This window comes from Yamadazyma tenuis, chromosome 1, assembly GCF_029203305.1.
Source record: "Yamadazyma tenuis chromosome 1, complete sequence".
Lineage (NCBI taxonomy): Eukaryota > Fungi > Ascomycota > Pichiomycetes > Serinales > Debaryomycetaceae > Yamadazyma > Yamadazyma tenuis.
In genome coordinates this window covers 361,104-376,668 of record NC_089461.1, presented here as the reverse complement: position 1 = coordinate 376,668, position 15,565 = coordinate 361,104, and the positions used below count along the sequence as shown (strand labels likewise).

Below are 15,565 nucleotides of genomic sequence, written 5' to 3'. Positions count from 1 at the left end.
TTATCTTGAGGTATATTAATAGAGCCTTATAGACTTTCTAATTAAAGGCGTATATAGAACAGTTTTTGGTTGTGTGGACAGTTTTAGGTATAATGGTCGTGTAATTGCCCGGCAACTACATCGGTCACCTTAGATGAATGCAAGTGACACCAACACCGAGATCACAAGTATCAAGGGATTGGAGATTCGAGACTGGGCACCGTTGGTTTGTGTTTGCACTTCTGGACTAGCGGTTGCTGATGATTGGCTGATATCTACTTCCTTGGGGGCATTGGTCACGGTGGCAGCGGCGGTGGTACTGGTGGTACTGGTAGCACAGCTGGTTTCTTCCCCATCGTTTACAAACTCATCTTCTTCATCGTCCACCACCGCGGCTTTGGTGGCGGCGGTGCTGGTGGTGATGGTGGTAGCCACAGCCGCGGTAGTGGTGGCCGCCAGACATTCATCACAATCTTCGTCACAGGTTTCGGTGTCATCATCGTCATCTCCTCCAAAAAAGTACTCCAAGAGGTCGAAAAAGTCAAAGTCATCGTCGTCATCGTCGCCTCCATCGCAGGTAACGTTGGTGCAGTCACAATCACAAGACTCGGAATCTCCGTCGTTGGTAAATTCATCGTCTTCATACACGTCGGTGGTCGAGCTTCCAGAAGATCCTGAAGATCCTGAGCCAGAAGATGAGCCAGAAGATGAGCCAGAAGATAAGCCAGAACTGGTGGTGTCGTCTTCGTCATCGAAGTCGTCGTCGTCGTCGTCTTCGCATTCCACGGTAGTGGTGGCAGCAGACCCGGCAGCTTTGGTGGTAGTAAAGGTTGCAGCACCTATGATGGTCACGGTAGTGTGCTCAGTGATGGTGGTGGTGTAAGTGGTGTCCTTTTCTGTGTCCGTGACTGTAACAACCTTAGTCTGTAAGTCGGTGAAAGTGATACAGTCGTCTTCGCCATCATCATCATCATCGAAGTCTGTTGGGTCAGAAGTCACTTGTGTCACGGTGACGTGGGTGGTTATAGTTTTTCCATTTGTGACAATGGTGGTGGCAACCGTGGTTTCAACTGTGGTTTCTTCACAATCTTCATCATCATCGTCATCGTCGGTGGTAGTCGTTGCCTTGGTGGTACCTTGGGTCGTGGTGCCTGTTGCACCTTTGGTGGTACCTTTGGTGGTACCTTTGGTTGTGGTAGCATCAGTGGTAGTTTGGGTGTCAGTGTCGCAGTCTTCATCGTCATCATCGTCTGAACTAGTTGAAGCAGCATTACTTGGATCCGCGGTAACACTAACGCCTTTAGTCACAGAAGCAGTAGTAGTTGGGTCTTCTGATTCGGTGTCACAATCATCCTCATCATCATCAGATGATGTTGCGACTGCACTTGCAGCGGCTGAAACACTTGCGGTACCACTTGGATCTGCGGTAATGCTAACGCCTTTAGTAGCAGAAGCAGTAGTAGCTCGGTCTTCCGACTCGGTGTCACAATCATCGTCATCATCATCATCAGATGAAGTTGCAGCTGTACTTGCGTCAGCTAAAACACTTGCAGCGGCTGAAACACTTGCGGTACCACTTGGATCTGCGGTAATGCTAACACCTTTAGTAGCAGAAGCAGTAGTAGTTGGGTCTTCGGATTCTGTGTCACAGTCCTCATCATCGTCATCATCTGTGGATGTGGCGGCCGCAGAGGCAGCTGTGTTAGCAGAGGCAGAATTAGCGATATTAGACAATGGGTTGATAGCATCACTCAGTGAATCAGAATCGGCGGCAGTGGTAGTAGTCGAAGCCGCAGCCGCAGACGACTCTTCTTCACAGTCTTCATCATCTTCGTCATCCGCTTCTGAAGAAGCGGAGGCTGAAGAAGAAGCTGATATAGACGACGAGTTATCTGCAGCAGCTGCAAGAAAAGCTCTGAACCCTTGAGGTTCGGCCGAGGAAGAACTGGCTTCTGAGCTAGAACTGACAGCTGAACTCGAGTCTGAACTGGATTCTGAACTGGATTCCGAGTCATCATCTAATCCAAACAACGAAGCAAAGAAGCTGACGCTAGCAGAAGCAGAAGCACTGGATTCGGAGCTTGAAGCAGAGCTAGAAGATTCTTCAGTAGAAGAAACCGCAACACTTGAAGAACTGGAATCATCAGAAGTGGCATCGTCAGAGCTAATTCCAAACAAAGAATCGAAGAAACTAGCGCTAGCAGACTTGGTATTGGTAGCTTGAGCACTGGAACTAGAGCTGGAACTGGAGCTGGAACTAGAGCTGGAACTAGAGCTAGAAGCCCCGCCCAATTTAGCGAAGAAATCGTCAACGTTAGACGAGGTGGTGGCGATCGTCGTGCCAGTCAGGGATGTGGTGTGGGTGCTGAAGGTTGAGCTCGAGCTCACTTCTGAACTGCTTGAATTAAACAAGGAGCTGGAACTAGAGCTGGAACTGGAATCAAGAATATCAGCAAATAAATTGTTGGCAGCTGCTGTGGTTGCTGCAGTTGTTGCCGCAGCAGCAGTGGTGGAAGATGTGGATGCAGCGGTGATGGCAGCTGCAGTGGTGGCAGCTGCAGTAGTAGCTGCTGCAGTAGTAGCAGCCGAGGAGTCATCATCGTCGGTACCCCCAAGCAGTGAAAGAAAGGAAGATAAACTGAATCTCTTGAAGAAACTCAATCCTTTGGGATCCTTAGCCACCGCTTGGTTCAAGATAGCCGTTATCAATATGTAGTTGGAAACGGTCACTACTTTCATGCTTTACCGTTCTATCAAATATGATACAGATATGTTTAAAAATTCGAAATTCACCCATAGGACAGTATATAATTGATATATAAAGAAGCCTTTTGCATCTATGCAAAATTTGGAGAAACGTAAATGCCTAATGAGGAAATTAAAATATTCGGGTCCCACCAAAATTCCCCAAACCGGTATATTAATGACAGTTCCCAATACGGAAATTTATATGGAGAATGCTGCGAAATTTCCTCTTGAAGTAAGTTAATAGCTTTTAACAGGACAATAGCAAAACTTGTACTTAAAAAACTTGACAACACGGCAAAGGGCAAAGCTAAATTATTTACTATTCGGGTTACAATGTTGGGGCTATGTTTAGAAATACCCTTCAAAAGTACTGGGGAAGGAAGCGGTCAAAGTTTGTCGAGGTGGTGCAGGGTGCATATACTTTGAATTGTTAGTGTTGGTACCATGATACCTGTGAAATTTGAAACTACGCTCTAGCTGAAATATCCTCTTTCATCTTTCAAGGGGTAGTGCTCTAGACCCGTATCTCTAGACCGGTGTCTCTAATATACTTCCATTACCATTCGCATTTATGAACTATTGATTGCTATTTCATCTATCGTCTTCGGGACTACAATAATTTTATCGGTACAGTGTATATTTTAATTAGGTATTGCAAAGAGGTATAACGTGATCATAAGTACTTGATGTACAGTCTTTTCTTGAATTCAGAAGCTCTCTTGTGGATGTTCTTGTGGATGTTTCTCTTGAATTTGGCCTTCAATGCTCTCTTTTTAATGCTTGAACTGCTGCTGCAACAACAAGATGAAGAAGACGAAGAAGATGATCCGGAAGAACTTTTGGAAGTGGTAGTAGAAGTTGACGAAGATGACCCGTCATCATCATCAAAGAGAGTATCGAGGACCCAATCAAGGGCTTCACTGAACAATGAACCCCATGAAATGCTCACACCTTTTTCAGACAACCAGTTCCAGAATTTCTTAAACAAACTCTCGCCATAGGTCAACAAAGTAGAAAGCAAGCTCGTACCAGAACTAGAATCGGATGAGCCAAACAACAGGCTAATAAGACTTGAAAGGACGCTCGAAAGTGAAGTAGAGCCGGAGCTGGAACTGGAACTGGAATCGGATGAACCAAACAACAGGCTGATAAGACTTGAAAGCAAGCTCTTCAAAGAAAAGGTAGATGTAGACGACGAGTTGCTGGAGGAAGAGCCTCCGAAAAGATCGTCAATCAAGCCACTGATTAAGCTTCCGAAAGAAAAGCTGGAACCTGAAGATGACGAGTTGGAGCTGTCCACATCAAAGATATCATCGATAAAACCGTCGATCAAACTACTCAAAGAAAAGTTGGAGCTGCTGGAGTCAGAATCAGACAGTCCAGTACTGTTCAAGAGCTTATCCAAGATGTCACTCAAACTGAAGTTTGAACTAGACGATGAAGAAGTGCTGGAGGAGTCAGAAGTGTTAAACAAGTCGTCCAAAAGTCCACTGAGACTGAACTCCGAGGTTGAGGTTGACTTAGCAGAAGTGGAAGTGGTGGTTGAGTTCGACTTTGAACTTCCTCCGTCAAGCAACGATTCCAACAAATTGACCAAACCTCCGGTGGATGTAGAAGTCTTTGAGGAGGAGGTGGTTGTAGAAGAATCATCATCTCCAAACAACTTATCCAACAATGATTCGCCAGTAGCTGTCGACGACGATTTGGTGGAGGTGGTGGTGGAGGCAGAATCGTCACCGAACAATTCGTCAAGCAAGGATTCCCCCGACGTAGTAGCGGCTTTGGTAGTGGTGGTGCTAGCAGAGGCATCACCGAGAAGCTTGTCAATCAAAGAATCTCCGGTAGAGGTAGAAGCCTTTTGAGTGGTGGCGGTAGCTTGGGTAGAAGAAGCAAGGCCTTGAATTTCCTCTAAAAGCGCATCAGCAGAAGTAGTAGCAGCAGCCGAGGAAGTGGATGCCACGAGGTCGTCCAATAAGTCGGAAAGATCTGCTCTTTTGATCAAACCTCTCTTGACCTGGTCATTCACCACCTTGGTGAACTCTTCCGATAAGTCTCTTGACTTCAAGAGCTCAGAGGTCAACTTGGAGATGATTCCAGAGTCCTCTATTTCTTCCTTCAAGAAGTCGAAGATCTCAGTAAAGTTGACACTGGCAAAAGTTTTTGAAAGAAGTTCTTTCGCAGTATCCTCCAAATCTCTATCGTCTAAAATAGATCTGACAGTAGGTCTGACAAGACCGGACTCGGCCAATGATCTGGCGACGATATCCATGTCTTTGTTGTCTCTCTTTATCACCTGTTCCCTCTTTGTGGTTTCAGTGTAGGTGGTTTCTTCTCCCAATTCACCTCTGGTGGACAAACTCTTAGCAAGCGAGAGAGCAGCAGATAATGTGTCAGAATTTTCAAACAACGACGAGAAAAGACTGGAAGCACTTTCTTTGTCAAAGGAGGAAGCAATCTCAGTGATGTTGACGTGTTTGGCCAAGCTGAACACTTCGGATGCAACTTCGGTGTAGTTGAGTCTGTCAACCAAGTCACTCAAGTTAGAGCCAGACAATTTGGAGAGCAAAGAAGACACCAAACTGGACTCAGACCGCTTGACAACGGTAGCTTCTAAGTCGGCGGAGTATTCTTCCAAAGATCTCAAAACATTTTCGGGGTTAAACTGTTTTCCTGGTGGAGCAGGAGCTGCAATAATGCCGGTAGCGAGCGTAGATGCCGTCAAAAGTGAAGTAAACCTCATAATCAATCCAATCTGAAGTAATATCTAGGTGAGGATCTTAAAGAAAACTTTATGCTGTTATATATCTGAGGAGATCCCATGGGTGCCTTTATAAATATAGGGTATTACTGAACAGACTTCCACAAGAAATTTCCTAATGCGGTAAATGGTTTCAATGACATTTCCTAATGAGGGTTGTTTATCAAACTAATTAAAATCCCCCATTAGGTAAAGACTTCGAACTGCTGCTATGGGCACTAGGGTGCGGGAAACCAGTGTTAAGGCACCCCAGCACACAAGCACTGCTTCTGCTGCCGGGGGGCCTATTGTTAAGATGTTTCTAAAACTGCCGATTTGGGTTCGGCGAGTTTCAATATAGGAACTTTTGTGCCGTACACTGTACTACAGGACATAGACAACTATGCTGGAAGAGTGAGCTGTATTTTCATGTGAGAACAACGGCTTTGTGTTTGTGGCTCCAGAGCGCAGAATCAGGTGGGGTTGGTGTTTTATTTGCAATTTTGCTTTTGTACAGCAATTTCGCAGGTTTTTGTAAATTTCACAATAATTGAAGTTGGAGATACAGGGAAGAAAATGGTAACTAAGCAATGAAAGCCCCAAAAAATGCCAGATCAACGTAGGTGCACCCCCCCATGATATTTATATCAGGTAATGTAATCCATCACCCATGATTACCTCCTACGGGTGGTTTACTGTCTCCTACCAGCTTTTGTGGCATGGGGGGCATGTAATTCGCGGTCTCCAGAAAATTCATCATCAAGAATGAGGCCATCATTGGTGACACTTATAAGACCCCGTCGGCCAGAGAGAAAGACAGACCCTCTTTTGCCTCCGTTGAGGCTCTACAAGGCCATATTGCGAGCACATGCCTACAAACTCCCGGTCGAAATCCGTTCGTTGGGAGATGAGTACGTCAAGGCCGAGTTCAAGGCCCACAAGGACATCGACAATCCTTTACACATAGTAGGGTTTTTAACCCAATGGCAAGACTACTTGAAGACTATCGATGGAGGTAAGTGGATGGACGGCAAGTTGACCCAACAGGAGTTGGAGAAGATGTCACCTGAACAAGTGGGCCAACTTTACGAATTGATGCAAGAAGCCAAACGGGTTCATGAGTAGCTGCTGACTGAAAAAGGTGTGTTAATTATAATCTAGTATACATCTATGTACATACAAATAGAAATCTTCTGTTACCGTTACCAGTCGTCGTACTCGTCAGCATCCTCGTTTTCCGCAAACTTGTGGACGTTTTTAAACTTGATCCCGTATGATGGTTTCTCCAACTCATTGACCTCGTACCATTTGGGAATACAGGATCCCCTTGACCAGGTGTGCTCAAATCTTGTCAGGCACGAGCATCGACGAGCCCGTCTGATGGCATCGTCACGGGGACAGTTGCCGTTGGGGTTGTGGAAGTAGCCGGTATCAGGAATATAATGCACTTCGTCTTTAGATAGAAGAGTAGTGACAGCCAAAGTATGGACGGGGGCGTCTCCCCAACGAGAATAGTAGAAACCTCCAACCTGGTCCAAGTATTCAAAGAACTTGGTGTAGGCGGACAGTCGGAAAAAGTCCATGTCACCTAACTCGAAGTTGGACCAGAAATGGCACATGTTGTAGTTGTCTCCATTATCATCGGAGAGAAACGAAAAAGAGTTATCAGGATGCAATAAATCAGGATTTTCGGAGAAGAACATCTTGGTAGATCTCCAGAGGTTCTTGACGGTCATGTGCAACTCAAGAGGAGCTAGCACAAACGCATACTTCTTTTTGTTGATCCTCATGAACCTGAACCAGTCGGTGTCGAAAAGATCGCATTTGAAGGCGATATCAGGTTCAACTCTCCAGTAATATTTGTAGTTTTTCATCACTGGCAAATGAAAGAAGAAGCCGGAGTTGAACCGGCACATGTGCCTGTAGCTCTGGGAAGCGCCGTACTTGATTTTGTTTTCCTTCATATTTTTACGGGCTCTTTCTGCCTTATCCAAGTCTATCCACGGGGGATATCCCCAGAACTGGGCGGGAATATGCACGAAATGGGCGCTACCGCTCACACGGGCGGTGACGTGTTCGATGAACGCCGGCGTGAACGGCTCGTCGTTGGCAAACACCCAATCGTAGTGATACACTTTGTTGAAGCGCTCTTCCACCGAGTCAATCGACAGAAGAATGCCCTGGAAGTCTGAATTTCGAACCAACGAGAAGAAGGTCGCATTTTCACGTACGTACGAGTCGTATACCGGGGGAGGTGGGTTTCCAGAGCGTCCTAGGGTGACTTTCCCAACCTTTTGATTATTCTGCATGAGGTTATAGGCCTTAAAACCCTCCATTTGCTCAAGGGGCACTTCAGGCTGGATCTGCTTGCCCAGTTTCTTTTCTGACGACAGCTTGGTGTTACGGCCACGGTATATATCTTTTGAGTACTTGGATGGGTCCAAAAGTGGGAGTTTTAGCGTTTGATTCGGTTTTGATTGTGGAGAAACAATAGGCGTTCTGAACGTCCTCAAATTACGGGCTGAACCCACCACAAACAAGACGACAATCAACGCTATTAGCATGCGTCGAGGCGATAGTCTCGTGACAAACATTGGAATACTATAGTAAATACATCCAGTCAAACTAACTGCTTGTGTATTGTTGGAGCCCAAATAAAAGAGCGAGAAAAAAAAGTCTATGGCTGTGCCAGCCAGGCAGTGTGCTATACATACCTCTATACACTGGAACTACACTTATAAGCCCTTACCATAGTTTCCCGAGGCAAAGAAGTCCACAATGATCTTGACAATGTTCTCTAAAGCGTCTAACCATGCTGTCAACTGCTTGGTGACTTTTTCCTGGTCGGGCCCCAACTTGGCAAAAAAGTCTTTTCTGTAGGGACAGGCCTTCATAGCCAACTTAAACACTGGCTTGACCAACATTCCGTGGTACTTAGATAAGGTGACGCCGTAGGCGTCGGTGAAAGTCTTGGTCATCTCGGACTGGGGGTTTTTAACGGTTTCCACCATGGCCTGGCACGTGAACTCCAACCCTCTGGTCAACCACAAGAGACCTTGGGTGGCAGTCTTATCTTTGGTTCCAGCCTCAGAAAGGATCAAGTCTTGCAAAGTGGATGCATTTGCTGGGTCGGCCAACAACTTTTTTCTGATCTTTTCGATGTTTCCTGTCATGTCCTTTTGGACCACCACGAAAGCGGAGGAGCCCAACAAGTCAAACAACTTAACGAGTGAGGCAGAGGCATCCAAGAAAGAGGTGGTTTCAATCTTGGAGTCGACCACAGGGACGTCGACAAAGGACTTTTTCATTTCGTCAAAGAATGTAGACATGGTGAGTGTTGGTATGAAGATAGTAGATGTTGACAGAAGCAAAATGTCAACATGTTTCTGCGCGACGTGGGAGATTTTTGGTTGCGAATCATTAGATAGAGAGATATATATTACAGGTAATGTACATGGAGGGGCTACCACTCGAGAGCGTCCGAATCAGCAAAGGCAACGTGGCGACGACGACGGGGTGGGCGGTTTGTGGGGGCCGGGGCTTGACTCACCACCTCTACCCCAGATTCTTCTTGCTGGGTCGCGTGCAAGTTCTGGATATAATTAAGGTACTCGGTCTTGGAGTAGAACCCAGGGCGGATAGCGGGTGGGGGTTGGGAGGGGGTGCTCATTCGGCATTCAAACGTCTTTATAATAGCCATTTTGGGTGGATGCCTACCGCTTTCATCGTTGGTGGGGATCTGGACCACCTCATGAACGGTTTCAGGAAGGGGGAAACCTTCACAATTGGAGGCGTTCAACTCGGTACCGAACTGGGTGGCGTCGCTCAACGAGCCAGTCAGAGCGTCAACGAGGTAAATCTGGGGGTGGTGGGGGGATCCTTGTGCTAGTACCGGTGGAGGACATGCGACTTGTCGGTGACTTGGACGACACACTCTTTTGTGGAGGTCATCTTTGGCCTTTAGCACCGGGGTGAACAGCGTGTACATGGGGGAGTTCAACGGCTTGAGCACCGGGACTTTGCTGGAGTTTTGGCGTAGTGGTTTAAGAGGCTTTTTCACTTTATTGGTGCGGATGGGGGACTTGGTGGGTTCAAAGTCGATATTTTCCTTGTCGATAAAGCTAGCAACCCGAGCGTCGAACTCATCCAGGTCCTCTAAGCCCTTGATACGACCCTTGAAAATTCGGCTTCTGGCCTGGGTATCGACATCCAATTCGTAGTCTTCTGCTTCCAAGTCCCGGATCAACTTCTCGATCTTGTTGTTTTTGAGGCTCAAATCGGGAAATGTGTCCTCCACCCCGAAGAGGTTGTAGCTTTTGTAGTTGTGGTTGTTGGTGATTTGAAATAAATCTTTGGTGGGCAGTAGTCTTTGTGGTTGAGGCAATGGAGCCAGTGGTCTTTTGATGGGACTTTGGCACTCGATCAAGTGGTCCAAATCAATGTCGACGTCGACGTCGATGCCGACATCGATGTCAAATGCATTGTCGAGAGTGTATTCCATGAGGGTGATGTGTGTGGGGCAGGGTGAGCCACTAGAGGCGGTGGTATATATATTCTTTTTATTGGAGGTGTACAAAAAAATCTGAAAAGATTATGGATGTTTACAAAAGTGTCCGATTTGGAAGCGCGAAAACAGGGCCGATGTATTGTGAAGAGCTCAAATGGGAAATGGGATAGGAGACGAGAGGCTATAGGCAGAGGGCTTGGGATCAGATGAAGGTATGGGCTGGTGCTAGGGATAAGGAATTTTTTTGGGGAGGGGGAGCTCGAAGGCGTTTTGTAAAAGAGGTGTATGTGTTTTGGATGAGAATGATCACGTGAGATGATTATCACGTGACGACCTTCCACGACCAAACCAATAGGGCTGGTCTACCACCATAAAGTGTCTGGTCACCTAGGCATCTGGTTTCACTATGGGTGTTTGGGTCGGGTTTGAGTTAACAGTTATGTTGGTGGATTTAAGCGAATCAGATTTCTTAAGCGAGCGGTTCATTAGCATCTACATAAACTATATCACACACACTACTTTAAAGACCGAGCCAGTTAAACGACTTGTCGGTCTCAAACTCACCCTCCACCAAGATGTTATCCGAACTGTTACCTACCAAAACCTTGTAGGTACCCTTATCAGAAGACCATTTGTTCTTATACCCATCCCAATAGGAAGTGGCCTCTTTGATAGAAATCGGAATAGTAACACTAACACTCTTTCCAGGAGCCAACTCGACCTTGTCGAAGTTTTTCAACTCCTTGATGGGCCTGGGAATCTTCGACTCCACCGGGGAAACATACACCTGAATCACCTCAGCACCTTTAATCTTGCCAGTGTTCTTCACCGTCACCGATACGTGGATTTCGCTTTTCACGGGTTTGATCTTCAAGTTGGAAAACTCAAAGTTAGTGTAAGATAATCCGAACCCAAATGGAAACAACACATCTGTCTTTGTTTTCTCGTAGAATCGGTATCCAATATAGACATCTTCACCGTACCACACTTTACCGTTGGTAGACCCGAAGTTCAAGAACGCTGGGTTATCCTCCACCCGCTTGGGGAACGTCATCGACAACTTCCCGCTGGGATTGTAGTCGCCAAAAACAACGTCTGCGATGGTATTTCCAGTCTCGTTTCCTCCGAACCAAGCATGTACCACCGCCTGGACTTTGTCTATCCATGGCATGGTCACGGCGGAGCCTGACTGGTTGACGATGATCACGTTGGAGTTGACCTTGGTGACCTCTTCAATCAACTGGTTGGTGTAACCGGGTATATCCATGTTTGGTCTGTCGAACCCTTCTGACTCCCATTCCTTTGACAACCCTGCAACTACAATGACAGTATCGGCATCTTTGGCGATCTGAACAGCCTTTGCCAACTCGTCTTTGGGGGTGGACTTCAATCTGAATCCGAAGTACACACCCCCAGGTTCTTTGAACTCTTTTGCAACCAACGCGGTGGGCGAAGTTCCAAATTCCACTTTGATGTGGTAAGTTTGGCCTTTCACCAATTGCACGTCGGACTTCTCCTCACGAGTACCCATACCCAAGAAGAAAGCCTCGCCTCTCACCTGCTTGGTTTTGTTGTCTACCACCAACTTGCCGTCAATGAAAAGCTGCGCACTTCCAAGGCAGGAACATCCAAACTCGTAGGTGCCCGACTCTTCGGCCTTGTAGTGAGCTTCAAGGTCAGCATAGTAAAGGAGCTCGTTAGGGTCCAATTTGGGGGCTTTGAAGTCGGCCAAAAACACTTTGGTGGTGGTCATCTCAAACGATGTGAGCTCATTTCTGTCTTCGACTCCGGATGGGTGCTGGTAAAACGTCACCGAAATGCTGCCCAGGTTACCACCTTTTGATACCAACACATCAGCTACATCTGGGAGGTTCTTGTCAAGATGTGCCCCAATGGCGTACTCGATGGTGGCCTTATTTCCACCTTCCTTGACCTTTTTGACAATACCTTCAAAAGGGGTGATTTTGTACCGGGCCGCCATTGATGCAGAGCCCCCGCCTGAATCCTGGCACACCTTGGCGTTGGGGCCAAGGATGACGATTTTCTGGGGGGTTTTCTTGTCCAATGGCAAGATCCCGGTATTCTTCAACAATACCACCGCTTCAGCCCCTGATTGACGCAACAACGCCTCGGCCGCCGGGTCATCGTTCTCACGCTCCACGATGTTCTCGCCGATATCGGGTTTGATGCTTTCGTTGACAAGGTTCAAGAGATCCCGCACATTCTGATCAATGGTATCGGTGTGGATCTCATTGGAATACACTTTGTGAGAGGTTTGTACGATTTGCCGAAACCGTGTAGGACCGGGCATTTCGAGGGTAAGTCCGGCATCCAAAGCTTCTTTGGTGGAGTATGTGCCAAACCAATCGGACATGACAGCTCCATTGAACTTCCATTCATGCCTAAGGATTTGCTGCAAAAACCGCTTGGACTGCGAAACATGCTCGCCGTCGATCATGTTGTAGGCAGTCATAATTACGTTGGGGTGGGCATCACGAAGAGCGATCTGGAATGGCTTCATGTAGATTTCCCGCAACGCCCGTTCCGTCAAGTAGGTGTCAACCGCTTTTCTCTCATCCTCCTGGTCGTTGCATACAAAATGTTTCAAGCATGCCAGGACTTTTTCCAGCTGGATTCCCGCGACGATGCTGGCGGCCGCGTACCCCGACAAAACCGGGTCCTCGCCGTAACTCTCGAACGAACGACCGCCGAGCGGCGACCGTGCTGTATTACAGGTGGGGCCAAGGATGCAGTGGACACCCCGAGCTTTGGCTTCTTGTCCCATCATCTGCCCACAATTTTTGAGAAGCAGTTTGTTGAAAGTTGCAGCCAAACCGGTTCCGCACACAAAACAGTTGGAAGGCACCCCGTTGAAGAACTTAATTCCTCTGACCCCATTGGGGCCATCACTGACCCTAAGAGATGGAATTCCGAGTCGGGGGATGGGAACTGTATGCCAGGAGTCATTCCCGGCCAAAAGAGAGATTTTCTCTTCTAAAGTCAATTGGTCGATCAAACTATCCACGTCGAGAGTTTTAACCATGATTGAGGTTTTGGGGTGGGAATGAGGAAATCTGGGGGGTTTATATATATCTGGGGAAAAATCTGGATTAAGGGTATCGATCCGCACGAGCCCCAGGTTTGGCAGACTGGGGTTCAGGTGGTGACAAAGCGGCGATGTTGCCCCATTGGGGAAATATCGCGTTCTTCTCGGATTGCATCTCGGAAATGTTCAACGGTGGGGTGCAAGAGTGGAAATCTGATTTTGGGGTAGTTTTCCGTTGGCGGACGCGGTGGAGGTTATGGCAGTCAGGTCATATGGAGCTGGTTCAGCAGCCTGACGGATATATATTGATTGGCGTAGTATCTAGATATTATTCGGAGTGTTTCAACGGCAGAGAATCTGCGGCGAATATTCGTGGGAAGTGTGCAGAGCCTGTTTGAGATATCCTAATTCTGATTCCTCACCATTCGCCTCTGACCCATACACCCACTACATACTTCTCTATTTCGTACTCTCTTCACTGTACCCCCGTAACACTTCCTCCAACTCCCACCGCCTAGCACAATTCTCCAACTTGAACGATGCCGCCAACTCGTCCAACTCGTCAAAGTCCATCCCCACAAACAAATCCGCATACTCATGCTGACAGTACTGGGAGAATAACATCTCCCGCGTGACTCGATTCACATACCCATCAATATCCATAATCGGCGGATACATCACCCGGTGGTACTTTTCAGGTACATTCGCTTTGATATGTTCCCCTAACCGCGTGTACAACTTCTGGTACTCCGGATCGATATCGTTGCCCCAAGCGTCCAAACCAAGCTTCTTCTTTTTTTGCAACCATTTTCCAAATACCTCAAACCATTTAGAATCTTCCGACACGTATGTGAGGCCCTGGAGACCGATGTCCTTGTAGAGCCAGATTGACCAGCTGATGGCTGAGCCGTCGCCAGATGGGTCTCCGTGCTTGTACACTTCCAACTGGTCCTTCAATACCTGGTACCGCACGCGGTTGGTGGCTTCCGGGTCAACGTCTCCACGGAAGCTGCTGGCATATACGGGGCCAAACTCTCCGTTCCACACGGGGATCCCGTGCTGTTTCATGTACTGGACTTTGCGCTGGTATTGTTTCTGCAACTGAGCCTTTTGTGCCTCTGTCCCTTGGTAAGGTTCCACAAACCCGGTTCCAATAAGTCCTCGTGGGAATCCGTACAATGTGTAGTCGTGAATGGCATATACGCTGTTCGAAAACGGCTGGTCAGGAAACTGGCTGAAGTCCATCGCATACGTGTTTCCGTCCAAGAACAAAACATGATGAGGGTCGACGCCTCGAATGGCCTTTTCGATTCTCTCGTAGAATCTGACTAACTTGGAGTGGTCACTGGACGCCGGCTCGTTCAACGGGTTGTATCCGGCCACCCATTGGTTGTCCTTATAGTAATGTGCGATTTGCAGCCATAAGTGCACAATCGCGTCCTGGAACACCTTGAAGTCCCAGAACCAAGAGAAATGGGTGGGGCTATCGCTAAACCACTGCTGGCACTGGCCACCAGGTACTGTGTGGAGGTCCAAGATTGTGTAAATTCCATTTGCTGCACAGGTGTCGACCAAGCGGTCCAACCGTTCGAATCCTTTGGCATTGACACTGAAAAGGTCACCGTCGTCATCCAAAAAATGGCGGTAGTTAAAGGGAATTCGCAAGCAATTGAATCCCAAGTGCTTTTAGAACTTGGCATCCTCTTTGGTCCAAAAGTACTCGTAGAACTTGTCGAAAAAATAGTCGAATTTCTCCTGGCCAATTTTGCTAAGAATCACCTTTTTGTGTTCGGTTTCATGGCCTGGGTACCCGGTAATGAAGTTTTCCATATTCAAGTGACCGCCGGTAGCGGCGCCTGTGAGAACCACTGGAGTTCCTGTCTGGTCGACGATCTTGGTGCCACTTACTTTGAGAAATCCGGTCATGGTATGGGGTAATACTGGGACTTTTGCCTTGGTTTATATAATGGGTATCATAGGGGTGGGGTGTAAACGGAAAGTTTGGTGGGATTGTGCTCCACTTTTCGGAATTATACCAACCACCGCACAGACCTGTATCTCAAACTGGGGTCGGTATGGTGTCTCCGTGTATCTGGATGCCCCTCGAATGTTAATCCCTCGAATCTTGACCCCTCGAATGTTAGACCCTCGAATCTTGACCCCCGCGTATTTGATGCTCCTGTAGGTGTCGAGCGCTCGTAGGTCATTGGGATGCTAGAACACACGGCCACACTCGCCACGAATCATCAAGGGATAGCCTCCAGGATATCGGTACTAGTGGCAGCCAACTGACATTAACCTGGCCTCGCATAAATGTCACCTCTGTCGCCGATCCTTCCCCGATATCATTAGTACGCCAGTGCCACAAAAATGTCGGCCCCGGACATGGCTAAACACCTGTCGGTCACAATCACAATTAGATTTGAGGAGTATGGGGTACAATTATATAAAACTACAGCACCAAGTCTCCGTGATATTGTCCCAACTCATGCTGATCTTTTTTTCCCATGTCTGTGCATTTACGGCTTAAGACGTGTTTATGATCCTG

The 15,565-nt window shown here is 47.5% G+C and overlaps 8 protein-coding genes across 8 annotated transcripts; 1 reads left to right on the top strand and 7 right to left on the bottom strand. All coding sequences in view use genetic code 12, as the record gives it.

Moving 5' to 3' along the window:
- Window positions 1-129: 129 nt before the first annotated feature.
- Window positions 130-2,718, bottom strand: PSN45_000190 (uncharacterized protein; the record flags this gene model as incomplete). Its single annotated transcript, XM_066157412.1, has 1 exon — window positions 130-2,718. The coding sequence occupies one exon, from the start codon at window positions 2,716-2,718 to the stop codon at window positions 130-132; it is 2,589 nt and encodes an 862-aa protein (XP_066013509.1).
- A 682-nt stretch (window positions 2,719-3,400) lies between these two features.
- PSN45_000189 (uncharacterized protein) lies at window positions 3,401-5,467 on the bottom strand (the record flags this gene model as incomplete). The annotated part of the gene is made up of 1 exon (XM_066157411.1): window positions 3,401-5,467. One exon carries the CDS (start codon window positions 5,465-5,467, stop codon window positions 3,401-3,403), a length of 2,067 nt encoding a protein of 688 aa, XP_066013508.1.
- A 762-nt stretch (window positions 5,468-6,229) lies between these two features.
- PSN45_000188 (uncharacterized protein) lies at window positions 6,230-6,589 on the top strand (the record flags this gene model as incomplete). Its single annotated transcript, XM_006687621.1, has 1 exon — window positions 6,230-6,589. One exon carries the CDS (start codon window positions 6,230-6,232, stop codon window positions 6,587-6,589), a length of 360 nt encoding a protein of 119 aa, XP_006687684.1.
- Window positions 6,590-6,666: 77 nt separating this feature from the next.
- PSN45_000187 (uncharacterized protein) lies at window positions 6,667-8,028 on the bottom strand (the record flags this gene model as incomplete). Its single annotated transcript, XM_006687620.2, has 1 exon — window positions 6,667-8,028. The coding sequence occupies one exon, from the start codon at window positions 8,026-8,028 to the stop codon at window positions 6,667-6,669; it is 1,362 nt and encodes a 453-aa protein (XP_006687683.2).
- A 171-nt stretch (window positions 8,029-8,199) lies between these two features.
- PSN45_000186 (uncharacterized protein) lies at window positions 8,200-8,793 on the bottom strand (the record flags this gene model as incomplete). Its single annotated transcript, XM_006687619.1, has 1 exon — window positions 8,200-8,793. The coding sequence occupies one exon, from the start codon at window positions 8,791-8,793 to the stop codon at window positions 8,200-8,202; it is 594 nt and encodes a 197-aa protein (XP_006687682.1).
- Window positions 8,794-8,927: 134 nt separating this feature from the next.
- PSN45_000185 (uncharacterized protein) lies at window positions 8,928-9,965 on the bottom strand (the record flags this gene model as incomplete). Its single annotated transcript, XM_006687618.1, has 1 exon — window positions 8,928-9,965. The coding sequence occupies one exon, from the start codon at window positions 9,963-9,965 to the stop codon at window positions 8,928-8,930; it is 1,038 nt and encodes a 345-aa protein (XP_006687681.1).
- Window positions 9,966-10,491: 526 nt separating this feature from the next.
- Window positions 10,492-13,014, bottom strand: BGL5 (beta-glucosidase; the record flags this gene model as incomplete). Its single annotated transcript, XM_006687617.1, has 1 exon — window positions 10,492-13,014. One exon carries the CDS (start codon window positions 13,012-13,014, stop codon window positions 10,492-10,494), a length of 2,523 nt encoding a protein of 840 aa, XP_006687680.1.
- A 462-nt stretch (window positions 13,015-13,476) lies between these two features.
- Window positions 13,477-14,943, bottom strand: EGC2_1 (endo-1,4-beta-glucanase; the record flags this gene model as incomplete). The annotated part of the gene is made up of 2 exons (XM_006687616.2): window positions 13,477-14,626; window positions 14,711-14,943. 2 exons carry the CDS (start codon window positions 14,941-14,943, stop codon window positions 13,477-13,479), a joined length of 1,383 nt encoding a protein of 460 aa, XP_006687679.1.
- Between the last annotated feature and the right edge of the window lie 622 nt (window positions 14,944-15,565).